The 21,965-nt window shown below is 41.0% G+C and overlaps 1 protein-coding gene across 2 annotated transcripts in view; it reads left to right on the top strand.

The window, feature by feature from the left end:
- Positions 1–21,965, top strand: part of sdk1a (sidekick cell adhesion molecule 1a) — a 257,284-nt gene that overhangs the window by 218,919 nt on the left and 16,400 nt on the right. For both annotated transcript variants that reach the window (XM_039803969.1, XM_039803962.1), the window contains 6 exons: positions 508–748; positions 2,369–2,484; positions 6,163–6,349; positions 7,322–7,420; positions 11,010–11,204; positions 17,711–17,912. In XM_039803969.1, the coding sequence (XP_039659903.1) occupies positions 508–748; positions 2,369–2,484; positions 6,163–6,349; positions 7,322–7,420; positions 11,010–11,204; positions 17,711–17,912 (1,040 nt within the window). The remainder of the gene's footprint in view (positions 1–507; positions 749–2,368; positions 2,485–6,162; positions 6,350–7,321; positions 7,421–11,009; positions 11,205–17,710; positions 17,913–21,965) is intronic.

The following is a 21,965-nucleotide window of genomic DNA, read 5'->3' as shown; positions in this document are numbered from 1 at the left end:
CTATGTGGTTAGTTCTTCTTCCATCAATCAGAGTCAAAATTAATTAAATTTACCACAAGTGCAGTGATGGCACAGGGTGGCCAAGTGCTGACACATTATAAGATACTTGCAGAGTTCAGGATTAGCACACTGGCCCTCATTTATTAAGCTGTTGTGTGCAATAAGGTGCACAATCTGCTTCGGAAATTATCCTGAAAATAGCAGATGTCTTCCAAGCAGCAGACATACGTTTACTTTTAGTCTCATCCTTACCAAGGTTATATTTGTTTGATGTTTTCAAACATGTATAGCCTAACTAACAATGGTCAACATTATCTGTAAACATGACCATATATAGCAGTTAATATACACGGTTTTGTCTGTAAAGCATGGCCATAATGACAATAAACTAAATCACTCCCTAAAAAACAAGAATGTAGAACGAGAATAATTATTTGCAAAACACCTCCCTTTAATCTGTCTTTTTTTTTTTTAATCTCTCTCCACTCACTCTTTGTTACCCTCCAGCCTCTTTCAGAGTCCGAGTACAACAGCAGTCCAGAGACTGTGGGATACCGGCTGCGTGTGTGGAGGACCGACGGTCTGGGGGAGGACAGGACCGAGGATGTGGAAAGAGCAGGGGGGACCAATGAGACCACAATAGAGAGCCTGAATCCCTGGACCCAGTACCAGGTTCAGATACAGGCCTACAACTCCATAGGACCTGGACCATGGAGCAACACTGTCGCTGCACTCACCGCAGAATCTGGTAAGGACACAGACCTCATTCACTCCTGTTACCTGTCTGCAAGTTTCTCCCTGAGTGAGTCTCCCCTCATCCTGCCACCTCTCTCTGCTCTCTACACTCTCCCTATATGTCAGTAAGGGGACGTTTGACAGAGAAAAGGAGGGGGAGGGGGAGATGATTGAGATAAAATCGAAGATTGGTTCAGAGAGTGAAGTTGCAATGAGCTGTGTGTGTGTGTGTGTGTGTGTGTGTGTGTGTGTGTGTGTGTGTGTGTGTGTGTGTGTGTGTGTGTGTGTGTGTGTGTGTGTGTGTGTGTGTGTGTACTTGCGTATGTATCCAGCAGTGGACCTCGGCGTTGTTACAGTGAACCGGCGAGCCAACAGGGGACATTTCTGTTGGTCATGCTTTATATCAGTGTTGCCCTTCAAGCCGCTCTGTATTCAAATGTAAATTGTGTTGGAACACAGTATTGGAATGAAAGGTTCATAAAGATTGAGTATTTTTATTCTTCCGCTCTTTAATAAATACTTATCTTTATACTTTGTATATTGGGACATTGTGATGTTCAATCAGACTGAAGTGCAGCAGTTCAGGAGAGCCTCTAGTCCCATCCAGAACGTCTGTTTTCACATTCACCTTTCCTCTATGATAGGTTTTCATCGTGGCAATGTAAAGTCCCAATAACACAAGAGGTCAAGATGTCACATAGGTCATGGACCTCTGATGACATCACTTCAGTCACGATGAGGTTAGATTTGTGACACAAACCTTTTTGATCCAAACCTTTTCGGGTCGAAGAATATTACAGGTCATATATCTATAATAAAGAAAAATGATCAGTGTGAAATGACTGCTGTCATGAAGGGTTTTTTTTTTCTTCTTCTTCTTTTTGCTGATTTTGTTACATCATTTTCTTTGTCGACACAATGGGATTGTGTTTATTGAATGATTGTTTTGATGTTTGTCTCACCAACATGTATTCTCAAAATTGCGGCTCATGTCCCTAAAATCAGAATAATGGAGAAAAGCTGTAGTATAGTGGGACCAGCAGGGTTTGCACTGTTGTTGTTTTTTTATACTTACTGGAAAACTTTACCACTAGAAATATTCAATATAATCAAATTTAAGGTTCATGCGTATTATTCATACTTTAATTAATCAGTTTTTTTTATGCCAGACTGGGTTTACCAAACTGTTATTATGCTTAAAAATCAACCCAAATGGCATTTCCTGTTTGGAGGGTCTATATTTCTCTCTGGGAGCTCAATTGATTTTGATATCGTATGCAGTGAATTTTATCCTGTCAGGCACACATATCTACGTGATTTTGCTCACTATTTCCCAGTATAAATTACAGTCATGATTAGTGTTTCCTGCACATAATATAGGTTGCTGTGTTTCCTGAGATTTTCATCAGCTCATCATACAATTTGAGTCCTGTGTGACAAAGAAGTAGAAAATGTTTTTTTAAATATTACTAAAAATATATCATAACGAGATTATGAATAAATACTTTATTCATATTAAATATATTAATTTATTCTTCTTTCTTTTTTTTTCAAAATGACTAGAAATAGTGGTCCATACTTTGTACAATGATAGTCTGTTGGTAATGTAGTAATGTGTGTGTATGTTCTCTAGTTCCATCTGGATCTCCGGTGAATGTGACTGCTGAGGCAGTGAGTTCCACCAGGATCCTCCTCAAATGGTCTGCTCTCCCTCAGGCACAGAAGAATGGAGCCATACTTGGATATAAGGTGTATAAAGCACTCATACACACACACATAATCCCACCCTGGCATTCTCACTTGACCCCCTCAGCCCATTATCACACCTTCACACACTCTCTCACACACAGAGATCCACAGGCATGCACACACAAAAAAAACATTATAATCTGAATATGACGTAATAGCCTGTAACTGCTCTAGTTTCTTATTCCTACATTACTACATTTAAAAGCACCCAGCTGCAGTAAGTACTTCTGGAGGCGTGTGTATAACTGTGAACATGCATATGAGAGAGGCTTTAACGTTTAATATCCTTTTTATTAATATCCTTTATTTATCATGTTGTAGTAGAAACAATAGCTGGATTATTCGCACTCTGTCATCCTCTTTTACATGGTTTGGGGAAGTGCTTTATTTATTTGAAATAAACATAAACTGTAGTTTAGGCTAAGATAAGGTGATTTGTTGAGTATACATATTGTATATATATAATATTCTGCATTACTATTGAAGTCCAGAATTGTTGCCCACTTAAAGCTTTGGTGCGTAACTTTTTTATATTAATGAACGTCCGTTACATTCAAGCCATTGCCAAACGAGTTGATACAAAGCTAATTAAGACTATCAGCTCCACACAACTCTCTCTGTATTTCTCAGTATGGCTATGTTCAGAAACTGGTGTCGTCCGGCGACTTTCGCGTGCAGAAAATCAAGTGAAGATAATGACCTCTTCTGAAGAATCCATCATGGTTTTTTAATCATCCGTGTCCTCCTTGGCTACTAATAACTGCGCAGAGGAGGGCTGGTGGGGGTGCGCGATCACGGAGGGCTTGTATCATGTGGATGCGCCGATAGTTTTGTTGTCATCACTTAGAATTCCTCATGGGGGAGACAGAAACTACGCACTATAGCTTTAAGCAACATAGCCTACAATCTATTCACGTCTGCCACATTTGAGCTAATCTTTTTTTTGTATTTCCAAACTAAGTCAGTGAAGTCTGTCTTGCTTGACCCCCCTGATAGTGACATAGTTAACTTACTCTGATGTGCATGGTCCTAACAAAAAGCTAGATAAGTACTGTTGATGGTGAAGTGCAAGGTGCACTCATTTTTACCTGAGTGCACCACTTACTGGCAGTCCCATCTCTCTACACTCCCACGCACACCCTCCAGGGGTTTATTATAATGTACTCCACTTCCTTGTTTGACTTTAAAATAAGTACAAGAAATGTACCAGTTGTCTGCATTTTTGCAATATAGCTTTTCTTGTTCAGTGGCATATATGTTGCACCCATCCGCATCCTTCCAAATCTAACTTGGAGAAAGCACATGCAAAAATATTTTGCTAATATAAAACTGGCATTGAGTAGCGCTTAATCACCACCCAAACAAAACATAGCAGAAGAAAGCTTTAAAAAGAAGAACATTTATCCTCAATTGCATGGACACGGTTGTGGTATAAATACATACATCTACTAAAAAAACAGTCTGTGACTGTGTGATATAAACCAGTACCATCCAGTATTTTAAAAATGTGCAAAATTCAGGTCATATCATCCACCATGCTCATAGCACATCACACTCTCCCCATCTGTGTGTGTTTTCTTGAGCCCTCCTGAGGATCACACTGAGCATAATGTATATGCCTACCATGCTAATAAAGGGAAGTGGCTGCCAGCAGTAGTTCTTTAACACCTCCTATCCCCTAATAGATGTTAAATAGTTCACCTGCCTCCTACCACACGTTCCTCATGACTATTTCTGTTTATAGACACTTAAGAGCTGACACTTTCCTTCAAAAGGATTTTAAAGTGTGACAGGAGAGAGAAAAAAGAAGAAGAGCAGTTCTTGACACATTTTTGCCAGTTGCCTGCCATTCTTGTTTGTTTTTTATGTGGGCACTGGTCTAATTTAAAGTTTCAGTCATAAAACAAACATAACAATTAAAAAACGGACACACAAGAACAGATAACATGTAAGATATCAAAAATTTTTGAAACATTCTAAAAATCTACAGCTAGATGTGCCGAGCATCCAAGTCATTTTGAATCGCTTTAAATGCGTGCAATGAAACCATCTCTCGAAGATTCAGGTGGTTTTGTAACCGAGGGAGCAGCATACGTAAATGCCCTCTTTCCCAGTTCAGTATAGACTTTAGGGACAGTTTGAAGGAAAAAGTCCTTTGAGCAAAAACAATAACTTCTTGTACTTTTTGAAAGGATGTAGACCTGTAGGTAAGAAGGAAGCAGTACAGAAACAGCCTTATTAATAAGAATACGCCAGTGGTTAGGTCTACGGGTAGACCATCCAACCTGAGTGTACAACAAACAATGGTGAGTAAGGGCTTTGAGATGTGTGATAAATCTCAGTGCTCCATCTCAATGCATTGATTCTGTACCCAGATCAGTATTGATATGGCTTATTTCTCTGTGCCACAGACCATTGTTGTCAAAAACACATCAATGAGCCACACTGTTGCACCGGCTGACATGTTCCGTCATTATGATGCAGTGCTGTGCAGATTGTAAAGCCCTTCGAGGCATATTTGTGATTTTGGGCTATATGAAATAAAATGGACTTGACTTGACTATGATGGGCATGGGAACTGCATTTTGAGTGAATTCTGCTCTAGTAAGAGAGGAGAGAGAGAGAGAGAGAGAGAGAGAGAGAGAGAGAGAGAGAGACATGCACAGAATTTATTTATTATCTGCAATTATATCATAATATTATATCAGATGTATTTACTCCTTGTTTTTGTTTATTTGTATGTTTGTTTTTATGCTTTGGCAACACAGATGTATTGATTTTGTCATGCCAATAAAGCAAACTGAAATTGAGATGTGATATGAATGCATAGAGATAGAGAGAGAGGAGGAGAGAGAAGCTCAGTGGGTCATAGGAAGTCCCCTTGCCTTCTAAACATATAGCAGAATAACTTAGGGCTGGTCCAAGGGAAACTTGAGCCAGCCCTAACTATAAGCTTTATCAAAGTGGAGAATTTTAAGCTTACTCTTAATGTGGGGACGGTGTCTGCCTCCAGAACCAAAACTGGGAGCTGGTTCCACAGGAACACAGGAAGTGCGTACATATGCATAGACATATAACGTTTTTTTAGAGCTTAGAACACAAAAAAACAGCTGCCTGCTGTGGCCAAAAACAAAGCTACAAGAGCAGTGACAGTAAACCAAAACAGTGACGATGCCGGATGGACACATTAACAGTGAGCAACAATTGCTGTAAAGCTTCGTACAGATGAGGACAACTGAGGGGATAATTATCGGGGGGTTCGTCACTACTAGCGACACCTTTCACACACAAGTGGTTCAATGATCCATTGGTAATATTGAATAATAATATAATGTTGATAGTATATTATTGATTATAGCAGTTTTAAAGATTTACATCTGGGGTAGGAAGAAATAGGCTTGGGCCTGAGTGATACAGACAAGTTGCAACAGTCTGAAAGTATTGAGGGAGTTGGTTTTGGTCTTTTCTTTTTATTTGTTGACAATCACAAAAACATAGAACATCACCAACCTTATCCTTTGAAGCCACCAAATCTCAAGGGGAAAAAAACAGACAAACATAGCTTACGGAATGTAATTTAACGGAGCAGGATCTAACTCTACGTGTTTGTTCACTTTTGATCTATATTTGTGGTTACATGTGTGACATCTATGTCTGTTTGTGTGTGTCTGTGTCCAGGTGTTGTACAGCGAGAAGGACTCAGAAGCTCCCCCCAGTGTACAGATGGTAGAAGGAGAGGGGAGTATGACGCTGCTCCTCGGGATTCTCCAAAAGTACACTGTGTACGTGCTGCAGGTGCTGGCGTACACACGGATAGGTGACGGCCCACAGAGCAACCCGATACTGCTCAGAACCAAAGAAGACGGTATGTTTCTCTCTTTCTGTTTCGGTCTGATCACTGACCTTTCTGTTCAGCACTTTTGCCTCTCACCTCTGTAGCTGTTTTCATCTCTTCCCACCTGCAGCCAACAGTCCCACTTTACTGATCGTCCACTGGGTTCAGCTTACCCCTCAGACCCCCTCCACAGCACAGACATGGAGAACATGTTGTGTATGTGTGTGTATTTGTGGTAGTGTGTGCCATGTTTGCAGATCTCCTTAGATACGACCATGACAGACTTTTCAGGATGCCAGCAACCCGGTCTGGTCTCCTTCAATATTGAAACACAAGCACACAGGGACACACAAACGAACACACACACAAACACACACACACACACACACACACACACACACACACACACACACACACACACACACACACACACACACACACACACATCCTCTATCAAACTGTGTCACGTTTGAAAAGTTTTCCTCATTTCAGGATGAAACAAGAACGGGGAAGTCAATTCCCCGGCAATGTATAATGAACCTCCATCCTGTCTGTCTGTCTGTCACACACATACTGTATACACACACACACACACACACACATGCAAGCACACACACACACACACACACACATTTCACGCTGATATGTATTTGGTGGTGTGGAACTTTTATCAGGAATGGTGTGAGGTTGAAAGAAAATTACATTTTCTATTTGCAGTCTTTTATAAGTGCCTCTTTAAAATGTAAAGACGATGTGTGTGTGTGTGTGTGTGTGTGTGTGTGTGTGTGTGTGTGTGTGTGTGTGTGTGTGTGTGTGTGTGTGTGTGTCTAAAAATACATCTGGTACCGTCATACTAACCTACTAGAGTATAAGTGCTTCATGTCAGATACTCTCTTTCTCGTGACAGTACTGAAGGAGTCTTTTTGGGGTTTTTTGCTGCTGCTTTTTGTATTATTACTGTTTCATTCGGCTGCCAACTCCCTTCTCTATTTTTCTCTCCAGTCCCAGGCCCCCCTGTCAGGATGGTGTTTCCAGAAGTTCGGTTGTCATCAGTTAGGGTGGTTTGGCAGCCACCCACGAACCCCAATGGCATCATATTAGGTACAATAACAAACACACACACACATTGAGAGATATTTTAGAGCTGCATTTAAATCATAATACTTTTTTTTTCATGCTTGTAGTGACATTACATTTATTTTCAATTGCTGAAGGACAGCTTGGCTTATAGAAGAAATGAGCTGGCAGTTTTAAGCATGCACACACACACACACACACACACACACACACACAGAAACACATGTCGCTGTGATTGTTTGTGTGTGCATGTGCAAGTGTGTGTGTGTGTGTGTGTGTGTGTGTGTGTGTGTGTGTGTGTGTGTGTGTGTGTGTGTTTGTGTGAAAGAGTCATATATTTGCAGTCCTGTCTGTGTAATGGATGCATGGTTTGACTCTGTACCCAGGAAAAGGGCTATTATAGCTGCTGAAGCAAGACACCTTTCCTAATGCATACATCGCCTCATATATAAACACACTGAGATTAACAGATACCACCTGTTTCTGAAACTGCAAATCAAAGCATGAAGAGTGAATCACAGAGAACCTATTAATGAAGAGGAAGAGAGGTGAAGTAGAGGCGAGAGCAATGTGAGAGCTGCTGAGCTGGAAACAGAGAGAACAGAAGGGAAGAGACAGCAGAGAAGAGATGTATGGAGGTGAGAGGAGGGACTGGTGTGTGTGTGCGTGTGTGTGTGTGTGTGTGTGTGTGTGTGTGTGTGTGTGTGTGTGTGTGTGTGTGTGTGTGTGTGCGTACGTGTGTTAGTGTTGCACAAAGGGGAGAAAGGAGTAGTATTTGTCCTCTCAGTGGGGGGGAGTTGAGCAGGACAGTGTGAGTGATGTGTGACTGTATTGTGAGGGGGAGGACATTTAGTGTGACACCACTCTGTGACAGAAGGATGAGTGGGAGGGCAAATCTCTCTCTCTCGACCACAGAGACACACACAAACGTGTAGTCCTGCTGTGTCCTTGCTAGGTCCAAGGTGTGTGTGTGTGTGTGTGTTTGTGTTTTGTGTGTGTGTGTGTGTGTTTGTGTGTGTGTGTGTGTGTGTGTGTGTGTGTGTGTGTGTGTGTGTGTGTGTGTGTGTGTGTGTGTGTGTGTGTGTGGAGACTGTGTGTGTGTGTGTTAATGCAGAATAAAATAACTGTAGTGCACCGCTTTCTTTAGTGCTCATGTATGCCTCATTTCTCCTTCAGTTCTCAACCCATAGGGGTCTAACACAGAAGGTGGACAGAGGAGAAACAGGACTACATAAGGTCCACAATCTGATTTGCCACAAGGCAGTGGGGCATTTGTGTTCACATGACCTCTTGATGAATATATTACAGCCACAGGCTGCATCCCAATTCCATACTTTACAAACAGAAGTAGTCAAAAAGTCAGTATGCGTGCTGTTTTGAGTGTGCTGTTGGTGTACACTGTTGTTCCACAATGCAGTTGCAGTATGATGCCGTTGCCTCGCGTATTGCATCACTACAAAACTGTGTCCTAAAGAGATTTTTGTATACTATCTGCAATAATAGTATTAATTGCAATTTAATCCGGGATGGTGGATGATTATTTTCATGTATACAAGTAGGACATCATTAAGAAAATATCACACATTAGAACAGTAGCAGTAAACACAAGAGTAGATTAATAAAGCAAATAATGTCATCATTATTTTCACTTACTTTAACTAATGCATTCATAATCTATGCATTTAGTACATCTTCAGGGCCTACTAAACAAAGTCTATAACTGCCATACAAAACTACCCATTAAACACCAAATCAATTAAGATCACAAGAGTGAAAACTCCTTATTTAGACTTACATTGGTTGACTCTTTGTTCAGCATTTAGTCATGGAGGGAGGGGTTCTTTATAACCTCCTTGGGGGTGTCTCAGCGCCTTAGTGGAAAACTAACCAGAGATCTTTGGTATGGTGAAAACGATGTTACAACTAGGCATAGAGGCATGTGATTTAACACTCTACACATTTTGTATGTAATGTGGTGTAGAAATGGAAGAGATGAAAAGAGGGGGCATATAGTCACAACACATAGCAACCACCTGCAGTTGCTGCATTCTCTGCTCTGAGAGCTTTGAGCTCGTAGTAGTAGTCGTTAAATTAGGAAGGTACTATCTAACTGTCAAGCAGACTTAGTAGTAGCATTGCCATTAGTGTGCTTTTTTCATTAACACAGACAAGGCCAGTGAGCATTGAGCAGTTAAAAGCAAAAAAAGCCTATATAAATACACATTTTTAATGCCTTAAGATATGATTTATACTGTACGTGTTGTTTATTTTCAATGCAAAAAGAAGATGGCCTTTCACTTCGGAGATGTAGCCTCATGTATCTGATAGCAGCGACGTCTTAATGATATTCAGTACACAACATAATGCTGTGCCCTGACCCAATTGGCAGGAGGATTTTTTATCTAGCCGTTATCCAATAATCTTCCACACACTGCGTTCACATTAATATACAATCAGACTATCTGATGAGATTATCACCCGCACAACTAGATTAGGTCCCTCTGAGCAGATTACCATCCTGACAGTCTTACTGTGTGAACCAATCACCTCCGCACACTTGTGTGTTTGTGTGAGTTTGTGGATGTGTGCATTTGGTGTACAATACAATTTTCATATTGAGAGCCTTTGTGAGTGGCCAGTGGCCTGTGGAAAGCTTGGTCGAGGATCAGTGGTTTGAGTGTATGTGTGTATGTGTTGAAGGGTGTTAGTGTTATTACATGGCCTACTGCACATGAGACAGAGAAACAGACACAAGCAGTGTACACCGTGGGTCACAGCCAAGGGGACAGATGAGAGGTTGTATGTTTGTGTGTGTGTGTGTGTGTGTGTGTGTGTATGTGTGTGTGTGTGTGTGTGTGTGTGTGTGTGTGTGTGTGTGTGTGTGTGTGTGTGTGTGTGTGTGTGTGTGGGAGTGTGTGTGTGTGGGGGTGTGTGTGTGTGTGTGTGTGTGTGTGTGTGTGTGTGTGTGTGTGTGTGTGTGTGTGTGTGTGTGTGTGTGTGTGTGTGTGTGTGTGTGTGTGTGACTTTCAAAGACAGATTTATGACTTTCTGTATGTTTTTAATACTTGGGGTGTGTGGTTCGTGGCATTGTGTGGTTACAGTATGTTTTCAGGCTTTTTCTCACATTGTGCTGTCTTTGATTCCTGTGGGCTCTGTGATGTAAAGTAGGCCAGAAAAACACACAGTCACATACACACACACACACACACACACACACACACACTAGGGCTGCTCCCTCTTAGTCGATTAGTCGACTAATCGGTCGTTTTGGTCTTAGTCAACTTAGATTTCTTTAGTCGATTAGTCATGTTTTATGCTTTTTTCATGCTGAATGACTTATTTCCAAGAAACGTACGAGCACATCTCTGGTAAACACAAGAATTAAAGTGGTGCTTTTGCATGACTCTTTGCGGAGAAACTCAGATTTACAGATCTGTCGATTAAATCAACTAATCGATTAGTCGACACAATTGAATGAGTGTTAGTCGACTAAGAATTTCTTCAATCGAGCACAGCCCTAACACACACACAGAAACACATTCCCACACAAGACTTCCATACAGATTTCAACTGTCTTCCTCCTCTGTCTGTCTTTTCATTGTTCCCTCAATAGGCTACCAGATCTCCTACCGCTTGGACAGCAGGGACCCTCAGCGATGGACCACAGTGGAGGTGGGCTCCAACGCTCGACAGTTCACCGTCACAGGACTTTCCCCTGAGCATGCGTACGTGTTCCGACTCACTGCTCGCACCGCCGTGGGCTGGGGCGAAGAACAGGAAGCCCTGGTTGTTACTACAGAACGCAGAGGTAAAAGACACACACATACACTTAGGGCCCTATTTTAACGATCTGAAACACAAGTATCAAACGTGAAACGCAAGTAGCTTTGTGGCCGGATCTCAGCCGCTGTTGCTATTATACTGGCGGGATAAATGAGTCTTGCGCCCGACACAAATCTAAAATAGGTTGGTCTGAAGTAGCTAGGTGTGGTTTGGGCGTAACGTGCAATAAACCAATCAGAGCGTCATCTCACATTCCCTTTAAGAGCAGGCGCGCTTGTTCCATGACGGATTGCTATTATGACGGCGGATTTGCCTGGCGCACGCCAGCGGGAGCTGTCCGGGATGCGGCAAACTAATAAATGCCCGTCTTGACCGGGTGGCGATGTTGCTGCTCCTGCCAGGCGCATCTCCTCAAGTCTGGAGAGGATTGCTGCAGCCATGGAGCGTGGGCCTCCAAATGCACCACCTGCACCTGTTGTGCCCGTTCCTCCTCCCCCCACTCCATCTCCGTCCACCCGCTCCACCAAGAGCGCATTGCGCATTACTCCCGGACCAGATCCCGCCGTAGTTCAACCTCACATCTCCTTAAGTCCTCTAATATTTCCTCATTATTGTCGTCAACATATCCATGATTCATGGAAATGTTGTGTAAAACACAACAAGCCACAAAGAATGCTGCGACATTTTGAGGACTGTACTGTAAAATGCCTCCTGACCTATCCAAACACCTGAAGCGCATTTTCAGTAATATTTTTCTTTGTTATTATGTATGGTTTGCAAAAATGGGAACAGCTGCATGTAGATGAGAGAAGCAAAGTGTATGCGCGTTGTGCACACACTACATTATGGCCAAGCATGCACCCCTAAAATAGCATCTGAATAACGCGCTACTGACTTCAGACTAGCGCCACTGACTTTAAACCATGTTTTTCCTGGTCTGTGGCAGAATTGTTTTCTGCAAAATAGCACCAGGGAACGTTAGTGCCCTCCTCTTTTCTCTGAACCGCCCGCGCAAATACATTCCCTAATTTACCAACGTGCGTCTGTGGAGGGAAAAGTCAGCTGTGCGTTGGGTGCAAAATAGGAATGATACATGCGTCGGTGTACAAAGGCAATTGCACTGAGTGCAAGATAGGGCTCTTAAGCTTTACATAGAGTGAGAGAAACAGCATGGGTGCAAGCCCGATCCAAATTTCCTACAATGTGGGACGATAACGTGAATCTTAAATATCGGATACAGGTCCCCAGCCTCAATCAAAAAATTACCTGTATCAAACACTGCTTCCAGACATTTACTGTAGTTCATTACATTTAAAGGCCTTGGAAAAGTATTTTGAACCTTTCAGCTTACTATGAGGGATGTAGTTCTTCATGAACACACAATTTTGATTATTTCACGACAGATTTCGTAAATGTGCTCTTCTTACTGTTTCAAAGTTGGTGCGGCTCAGTTGGAAAAAGGTGATGTCACATCCTTCCATGCATCAGTCACAAGGTAGCAATATTTGAATCAAAAGCTGATGACAGTGTGGGGTTGTTTGCCAACACTGTCAATCAAATTGGATCAAACCACATCCACACAGTCCTAAAGAAGATGATTAAGATTGTGTTTTTGAGAGTTTATCTCTTAATAAATAATACCTGAGGATGTTTTCTTAAGTTAAACTTTTATCGTTGCTTATTAAGTCATGAATATTTAATTTTGTAGAGAAATGCTTAAACGCCTAAAATACCTTTAATAGGCCAACAGCACTTTTACATGCAACCGGTATAAACAACTAAAGGTCTAAATGGAACGGAGTCATCATTAATGTTATTTTTCCTGCTATGTTGATTTCAAATATCAGCTGTGAAAAAGACCTACATGGATAAACTGTATGTGGTTGATGGGTCACTAATGGGATAGTTTGGGTACAATGAAAAAACTTTACAGAACGCTGCCGTCTGAAGTATGTGTACGCACTGAAGCACAGAAGATAAAAATGTATATTTTTTTAAATATCAGTGTCTCACTGTTCTCTATTTACACTGAAAGAGGTAAATAGAGTATGAGCAATTCTAAAACAGTATTGAATCACACACTAAAGGAACCAGTATAACAAGTGTGTTCATTTTGCTATAAAAATAACTTTTACACATTGCTGGATAATTCAACAAGAATAATGGGTCTTAAGCTTGGAAGCTTTGACTAATGACTAGTAAATCTGCCTTTTTCATGCACCCCCACTTTATATAAGTATCATGTATCTCGTGTGGCATTTGCACCAATGCAATGTAATAAAAAGTAATGAAATTCACTTTCAATTAGAATGATGCATAAGGAAATAAAATGTGTTAAATAAACCAGATTAGTCTTGAAATTCTGTAAATGAGCCCATTCAAAGCGAGAGAGACTTGATTAATGGTATTAATTTGACCTGTGCTTTTCAAAATGTTTGCCATTAGGAAGGTCTATTGCAGTAAAAAACTACAATTATTTTGTGGTTATTTTGTCCTCTCTTTTCACATTAACTTCCAAATGGTCAAAGATGATATTTTGTCATTTCACACAGTAATATCAGTGCAGGAAAAGTCTGGAAAGGTTAGCTGACGTTTTAGCATTTTAAAATTTTATGATCTCTGCAGCCCTACTTGATGGTGAGTGTAATGAGTTGTGGTCGATATGAAGACCCCACAGAGATAAAATTAGAGGAAAAAAGGCAAGCACGGACATCAGGCGTGGAGCTCGAACAGATTATCAGTGCTTCAACAACAAGTAGTTTGTGGTTGGAGATGCAGAATCCCTTGTTACTAGACACTTAATGTTAGCAGAAGATTAAAAAATGTATGACCTTTTCTGTGCGTGGGACATTTTACATACAGAACAAGAAGAAATGACATTTAGAAACTCTAGTGGAGTAAGCGCTGCTTGGCAGTAAATGTAGATATTGAAATCACCTTAATGAGAGTCAAGAGTTCCAAAAACTGCCTTAGGCTCGGTGCTACAGTAGTCAATTAAAAAAGGAGGGGCCGCCTAGCCAAGTTTGATAAATTATCATGAGAAGTCGTAGATATTTAGACCAAAGAAATTGTGTCTTTCACTCTGTTGATACTTGTTAAGTAAAACCACAAGGATTAAAGCCTTTCACACATAACTGTCTTGCACTGGCTGCTTTCTTATAGCACCATGCTCTGTTGTGGGCGGGTGAAAAATGTTCAGTTAGTAGGTGAGAAAGAGAATGAGACTGACATTGTGTTAAAATGGCAGTAGTTGGTGCTTTGGTAGTTTACCAAAAGAGACAGCACTGGCCAGAAAACAAGATCTGAGAGCCAAAAATCTTAGATTCTAAACCAAAGTAATTTCTATTGATCAATAGTTCCCTCTGCACTTTAATCTATTTAATTTAGTCTTTTAAGGCAGCAAAAATGTTGCTAATATCTCTTTAACATTTCATCTAAATTGAAGCAGTCGCTGGCCTCATCGTAAATGTTAAGGGAGATGCAGTAACTAAAAAAAGAAAAAAAGGCTCCCAAGACAGTTTAGTCTCCAAAAACCTGTAACAGAAGAAAAATATCCTCCAACAAACAGTCAGTGGCTAGAAAGGAAGAACTGATTTTTACAGTGACTTGAATTTTAAATAGGTAAAGTTGTGCGTGAGCTGTGCAGTCATTTTTTTCTTCAATTTAGAAACAAATAAAGATTCAGAGGTCATCATGCTTTTATCTCATCTTGTCTAGACTCTCTCTCGTCCTGCTTCAATAAACTGCTTTCATGTCTCCATCTCCATCTCTCCAATGGTTACACTGTACACAAATATCAGAAAGGAGAATTTAACTGGTCATAATAATAATCAAAATCTGACTAGTATTTCAGAGACTAATCTGCCATACATTAAGGCTACTGGTGTGTGTTTACCTATGGACTAGGTATGCATGCAGTATTACATTCTGTGAGCAGGGTAATATAACCAGTCGACATGGAGGAAAGGTTTAGGTGCCAGGTGGTGTTGAAGTTTGACCGAGAACTATTCCACCAAAATTAAATATCACTTTAAAAATGAAGTTACAGTGGCTTTGTTGTCTCAGTAGGCTAACGCATGAGTAGCTTTGGTCTCAGCCTTTGATATATGTCATCCCTGATCTCTCTCTCTCCAATTTTCTCTGTCAGCCGGCACCGTGTATGTCTAGTAAAGCATATTAACGTTTGACAGTGGAGTGAATTTTTATGAAAACCTGGAATCCTGATGTCAGATATTCTATTCGGAGCTATCAGCTTGTTTAGTGCATTTTAATTGTATCAGACATCATAACATCTGCAGCATCATTATCAGGGTTTCTTTAGAATAGAATTCAGTGGTTCTCTTTTCCACTTCAGTAGCATAATGGCCCATTCTCACTGTGAGAAAGACAGAATAGCCTAATAGAGATTTCTTTCTGATGATGCAGAAGAGACCAACTTAATCTCCAGAAAAAGAAAATTGGCTTTTTGAGTGTTTTTGTGCGTGTGCGCACGCTTGTGCGTGTGCGTGTGCGCGCGCGCACGTGGATGAATGAAAACAACAAGAGAGATTTATCTTTGCTGATGTCTGTCTCCAAGAGGGTGATAACTGATAAAGTAATGGACAACATACTGTACAATAACATATTTAGCAGAATGTATCCCCCTACAACCATATCTTTTTTCTCCTCTAGTACCAACACCGTCTCTTCTTTCTTCTACACTTCTCTAAATTCTCTTCTACCACACTCCTCTCACTTGCATAGCAGTAAACAGTCATGTAAGTGCTGTAAGGGCAGCACTTGTTCTGACAGTTATGAGTTTATTATCAGAACATGATCTTAACTCTGGAATGGAACAAGAGAACAGACAGGGAGACACAGATGGTATCAGGGAAACAAAAGAGCGAGAGAATAGTCAAGTCTTGAAGGGAATGAAGAATAGGGCGCGAGGGAAGAAGGGAGACAAACAGATTTTACTTAAATTACTTGTGATAAGGGTGAATGAAGGAAGGCAAGCCTGTGTGTGTGTGTATGTGTGTGCGTGCGTGCGTGCGTGCGTGCATGCATGCGTGTGTGCGACTGTGCTTATGCATATGTTTGAGAACACAAGTGCAGATTAATTAAACTTCAGAGAGAATCGATAATGCTTTAATTTTCAGACTTAATCGATAATCTGATGCCCCTGAAATTAAACAGTTATGCCCCCCAAACGTGTGTTTTTGTTTGTGTGTGTGTGTGTGTGTGTGTATGTGTGCGCGTGTGCGCATGTGTGTACACACATCGACTAATCACACAGCTTTTGTACAAAGATACCGAATCCCAGAGTCATCTTTTATCTTCTAATTGAATAGCGAGGACACAGACAAATACGAACACACACACCGGCAATCTGTTGAGAAATTGTTTCTTTGATGTTGCAGTGCTTAGATGTCTTGTTTCATTTAAACATATGTATGCATTGCAACAGTCACACTAATGCACATGTGATGTAACTATAGGCTGGCCTTGTCCTGTGTTACAAGGTATTAGCAGCATATGGTCCATGATAGTCTCAATTTGTCCAGGTGTCAATTTGAACATGTCTAGCTACAGATAGCAGGCAAAGTGGAGGAAAACTTGAATTAATGAGTGGAGAAACATATTGAATGCAGATGTTTCTATACAGGGCACTTAAATGCATGCACATTTACATGCATTTAAGTAACCGGGTTACAGCTGATTTCTTGCCATGTATATGAAATTTCCCCAACTAGATTTCTACTTTAGAGAACTAATTTAGTGGCCATGTATATGAGTAATGATGTCTGTAATGGGCTTTTTACATGTAGGCATATGAATGTGTATGACCTACACTTTAGACAGAGAAAGTATCACCGTATAACTGAAAGCAGAGCAGACAAAAGGACAGATTATCACAGGTAGCAATTTATTCTGTATTCAATATAATTGTATTAAAAGTCTGACTAAAATTTGTAAACTAACTTACAGTACTGTCTACAACTTGTCCTCTCACTGCAGTGTCGGTCCCCAAACACACACACGCACACACACACACGTATGATATCGCTGAGCATTGAAGCTGATCTGGAGGCTTGTAACACATCTTCGATGGAGATAAGTGTGTGGTAGATATTTTGGCCTCTTTTTTTTTTTCATTTTTTTTTTTGCGTCCAGCACCTTCTTGATTTATGGTAATGTGCAGTGCTCTGTCCTTTAATTTGAGACCCCACTGTATATCTAAAACGCTTTACGGAGACTCTGTCCATGATGAACAGAAATACACAAAAGAAAAACACATCGATGTACGTAGTGGTATGTGGTAACACTGTCACACATTGTTAAACTACTAAATGACATGATGTACTGTTTGTATGAATAAATGTCTAGAATGTATCAACCAGTGTTTTTTTTACCAAATTGCTCTAGACAGTTTCATTTGTTGCTCTCTCCTGCTTCCACTTTAATTCCAGTTCCTATCCTTTTTCCACCTTCACTCTTTCTTCCCCTTTCATCTCTCCTCTGCCTAATTCCCCATTTTCACCACATCCACAGAGCGTCCCCAGCCACCCAGGAAGTTGGCTATTCCTCAGGACGGGGTTGAATCTCGCCATCTCCGCCTACACTGGGTGACGGGTGGCACAGGGTCCTCCCCGCTGAGGTACTTCACTCTGCAGGTCAAAGAGCTGCCCAGCGGGGACTGGAACACGCACACCGCTGACATCCCACACAACGTGACCACCTGGACCATTGACAGGTACACATGTGGACATATGTACAGTCACATACACACACATATCTGCTTATGGGTTGATAGTGTAGTAATTGTCTAATCATAGCTTAGTTAGCAGTACTGGCTAACTAGCTTACTACCTACTGTAATAACCCATGAAGCCTTTCATACTTTGGGTTACAGGTTACATTATAAAAAGCTCTGTTCAAACAGCACATCCTCTGTGTAGCATTTCCTCACTTTGTGGAAGCCGGACTTGGATGCTATCAGAGTTGCGTTAGCCACTCTGTCTTGCTCTTTATTGGATTTGGGGAAGTTTACTTGGGCTGCCCCCTCTTAGTCGTTTAGTCGACTTATCGGTCCTTTTGGTCTTAGTCAACTAAGATTTATTTAGTCGATTAGTCATTTTTAATGCTTTTTCATGCTGATTGATTTATTTCCAAGAAATTTATAAACACATATCTGGTAAACACAAGATTTATAGTGGTGCTTATTTTTATTTATTTTTTAAAATTTTTATTGGTAAAAACGTTGGTACAAGTTCAAAGTCTGTACAAATCACCAATTTAAAAAAAAATTTCCACACACATTTTCCCATTGATCCATCCACCTATAGTGGTGCTTTTGCATGATTCTTTGTGGAGAAAATCACTTTTACAGATGTTAAATGGACTACATTTACAATATATTTCACTTTTCTTGTCTCACTGACCCCTGAAAGCCCACTAATCTGTCGATTAAATCAACTTATCGATTGGTCAACAAAATCACGAGTGTTAGTCGAATAAGAATTTCTTTAGTCGAGGACAGCCCTAAAGTTTATAACCCATGCAGCAACTCTAGCAAGGTTACCTGAGATATTTGCTGCATTCTTGTGGTGTTAGAAAGATCGGAAAAATTTGTTCCCTGAAAATTCACGTGAATGCCGCCTCAAGTCGGAACAAAAAGGATCGGAAAACACATATTTCAACTCAAGCGATTTCACCAACTGAAGGAGCTAATATTAGCATCATTGGCTATCTAGCTACAGCTCATTAAATCTGCAGCGACACTTGAATTTTCAGCCGACAAAATTGATGGTCGTCGGTTGTCCACCGCTGTCTGAAATCAAGGATTTGTTGTTTTAAAAAATTACAAATAATTTGAAGAAAAGCTGCCACCGTGTAAACTGCATATGTGCCATGCATGAACGGAAAACTTGACAGGCATAGCAACAGTATCTAAGGAGGTGCACGGGTTACCTAATAGGCCTAAGTAGGCCATCTTAAGCATCTTTGAAAAAAACTGGAATGAGAATTCCACATTACTGTTTTTTGCTTTCTTACAGAGCCCTAACATGGGAATTTTATTTAGCATGATGTGCTAGTCATTAAAAATCTTGTAATGGTTATGCATCCTTGGGGAGAAGAAGAGTGGACATAGAAAAGGGGGATGCTGTAAATTCTCAAAGCAAACAACAGAGAATAAGAACACAGAAGGGAAAGTTTTATTTATTTAGCACATGAAATACCAAAAAGGTTTGTGGAACAAATAAAAAGGAACACCAGGGAGAGCAGAGTAATCATAATCCCAGCAGAAACTAAAGGATCTCAGTCACCTAATCACACAGGCGCAGCAGGAAGTGCTCTTTGTCTTTTTCTCTTCATACCTTTTTCCCACTCTGCCTTCATGCTTTCAGGTTTGTGTGTGCCGTAGTTTCTCTCTACAACCGTTTTTTTTCTTCCATTTCTGTCATCCCTCATGTTGTCACCACCTCTTTCCCTCCCTTCCTCCCTGAATCCATCCATCAACAGCTAATGCTTTCAAAAACCATAAAGCATGTATTTTTTCCTTCATTCACATGCACTCATCAGTGTCTTTCTTTTCCATCCCTCTTTCTTTATCCCTCCATCCTCTTCTCCCTGTTGAGACTGTCATTATGGCAGCAGGTAATGGTGGTCAGACTCGAAAGCCTGAGTGGCAGAACCATGATGAGGCTTTACTTGTGTATCCTTTGTGTTCCCCGCGTGTCTTTCGCTTCGTGACCGTTTGTGTGTGCTTTTTGCGAGCTATCACAGAGCTATTTGAGATGCTCAAGAGTGTTCTCTCAGTGTGTCTGCATCAGCCTGTTTCAACCTGCCGCAGGGAGAGTCTGTCTGACACGATGGTGGTGCTGCTGTTGTTGTTTTGATGCCATTTTCGAGCTCATTCTATCACTGAATGCTCTCAGTACAGCGCCGGATGGAGGAATTAGCGTACATCTCCAAACACTCACACTCGTACTTGTTATCCACCCTTAATTGTTGTTTTCCACCGAGACATCTTTGGAACCAGAACATTGAAGTCCCCAGGCTGATGCAAACATAGACACACACGTACAGTATACACACACTTTCAAACACTGTCCTTAACATCGTCCCAGTGCTGTCGATACCTCACCCTCTTTTAACTTGTTGTCTTTGATGTCCTTTTCCTACGATACCCACCACCCCAAAGAGCCTTTTCTTGTCCCTATTGGGCCCAGCTCATTATTATACATGAGGACACTTGAGCAGTTCTCAAGGGGGGGACACTTCTTGTTACAAATGATTACATTGCTCCTGTTAGCTCTTGTTAATAATTAGGTTAGACCAATATGAATTGGGGGAAATGACTGTTTTGCCACAGACTGTCCTTTTTAAGATATTCTTTTGGCACGCTTAGGCCTTTATTTTCACAGGACAGAGGAAGACATGAAAGGGGAGAGAGACAGGGAATTACTTGCAGCAAAGGGCCACAGGCGAACCTGCGGCCGTTGCGTCGAGGAGCAAACCTCCACATACGTGCGCCTGCGCTACCAACCAAGCCAACCCGGCCACAGACTGTCCTTTTTAAATTTCCCATGGTGTGCAGGAGAGGGTACATTAAACTATTAGCATGCTAAAACCCTATGGACTTGTCCCTTACAATGGGTGCCTGTTCTCTCAAGCTGTTTGTAAGTAGAGTAGAGTAAAGTGTGTTTTCAAAATGACTGATGTAAATTGATATTCTGTACTTATTAATGCATTCACCTTGTACAGAGGAGAAATGCAGATAAGATGTTGTGGTAGTATGGCAGTAGAAATACTTTGGCAGGGGAGACAATTAGGAAAGGTGTAAGATGATTATTATTCAAGACCATGTCTGCTCTTCAAAGGCCACTGAAAGAGCAAAAATATGTCTGTGAGAGGGGGGTTGGTGGAGGTGATGGTTTTGGAGGAAGCTATTCCCTGAGTTTTAAAGATACCCACTGGAGTGTTTGACCACTTGTGGTGCAATAGAGCAATGTTTTGATGTACGGGGGATTGTATTGTTTGCATCTTGCATTTATGCACCTGCAGTTTTGTGGTAAGAGTAGACGAAAACCACAAGCTGATGTAAACAACGAAATAGGAGACTTTTTTTATGTGTTTTAAAGTTTTACACATGCATTTACACAATGCTCCTTAGTGAGAAACCTTAAGAAATCAGTGTTTTCAATGAAACTTTCACCAAGTACTTCAAAGCCTTGGCCTTTTCTGTGATAGTCGACTATTCGATAATTTGATCCTAGGAGCCTGATTCAACTTCCAAACTCATACTTGCTGTTGGCAAGAAAATGTGGTTATGAAACAAAGGATCATTCCGTTCGGGCTATATGAGGGTGCTGAATGTCTGATTTTACATAGAATTGCTTAGTTTCTCCCAATAAATCATGATATATACCATGTAGCACTAGCAGAATGCTAAATCTTTTTTTAATTTATGAATGATTCTCAGAAATCAGCAGGAGGGAGCTTAAAAACAGCTGTTTGTGGCTTGCAGCTCCCTCACTTGTTGACTGTCCCTTCACTTCCCTGTCATTTACCTTCTGTCTGTGGATTGCTACTGTACAATGGGGGGGAGGATATGGAATTAGGGATGAAAGTTTTATTTACAACCATGAAAAGCAAGCAGGCTAAGAAACCAAACTTCTTGAGGGGTTCTGTCTGTCAGTCAGTCCACTCCGTTTCAGTATGGACAGCGCCCCACCGACACACGCACCTCCTACACACAACAAACGATGTCCATTGTTCTGAAACAAAAGCTAAGCAATAGTTG

The sequence above is a fragment of the Perca fluviatilis genome, chromosome 1 (assembly GCF_010015445.1).
Source record: "Perca fluviatilis chromosome 1, GENO_Pfluv_1.0, whole genome shotgun sequence".
Lineage (NCBI taxonomy): Eukaryota > Metazoa > Chordata > Actinopteri > Perciformes > Percidae > Perca > Perca fluviatilis.
The sequence above is the reverse complement of the archived record's forward strand: the minus strand, read 5'-3'. Positions and strand labels throughout refer to the sequence as shown.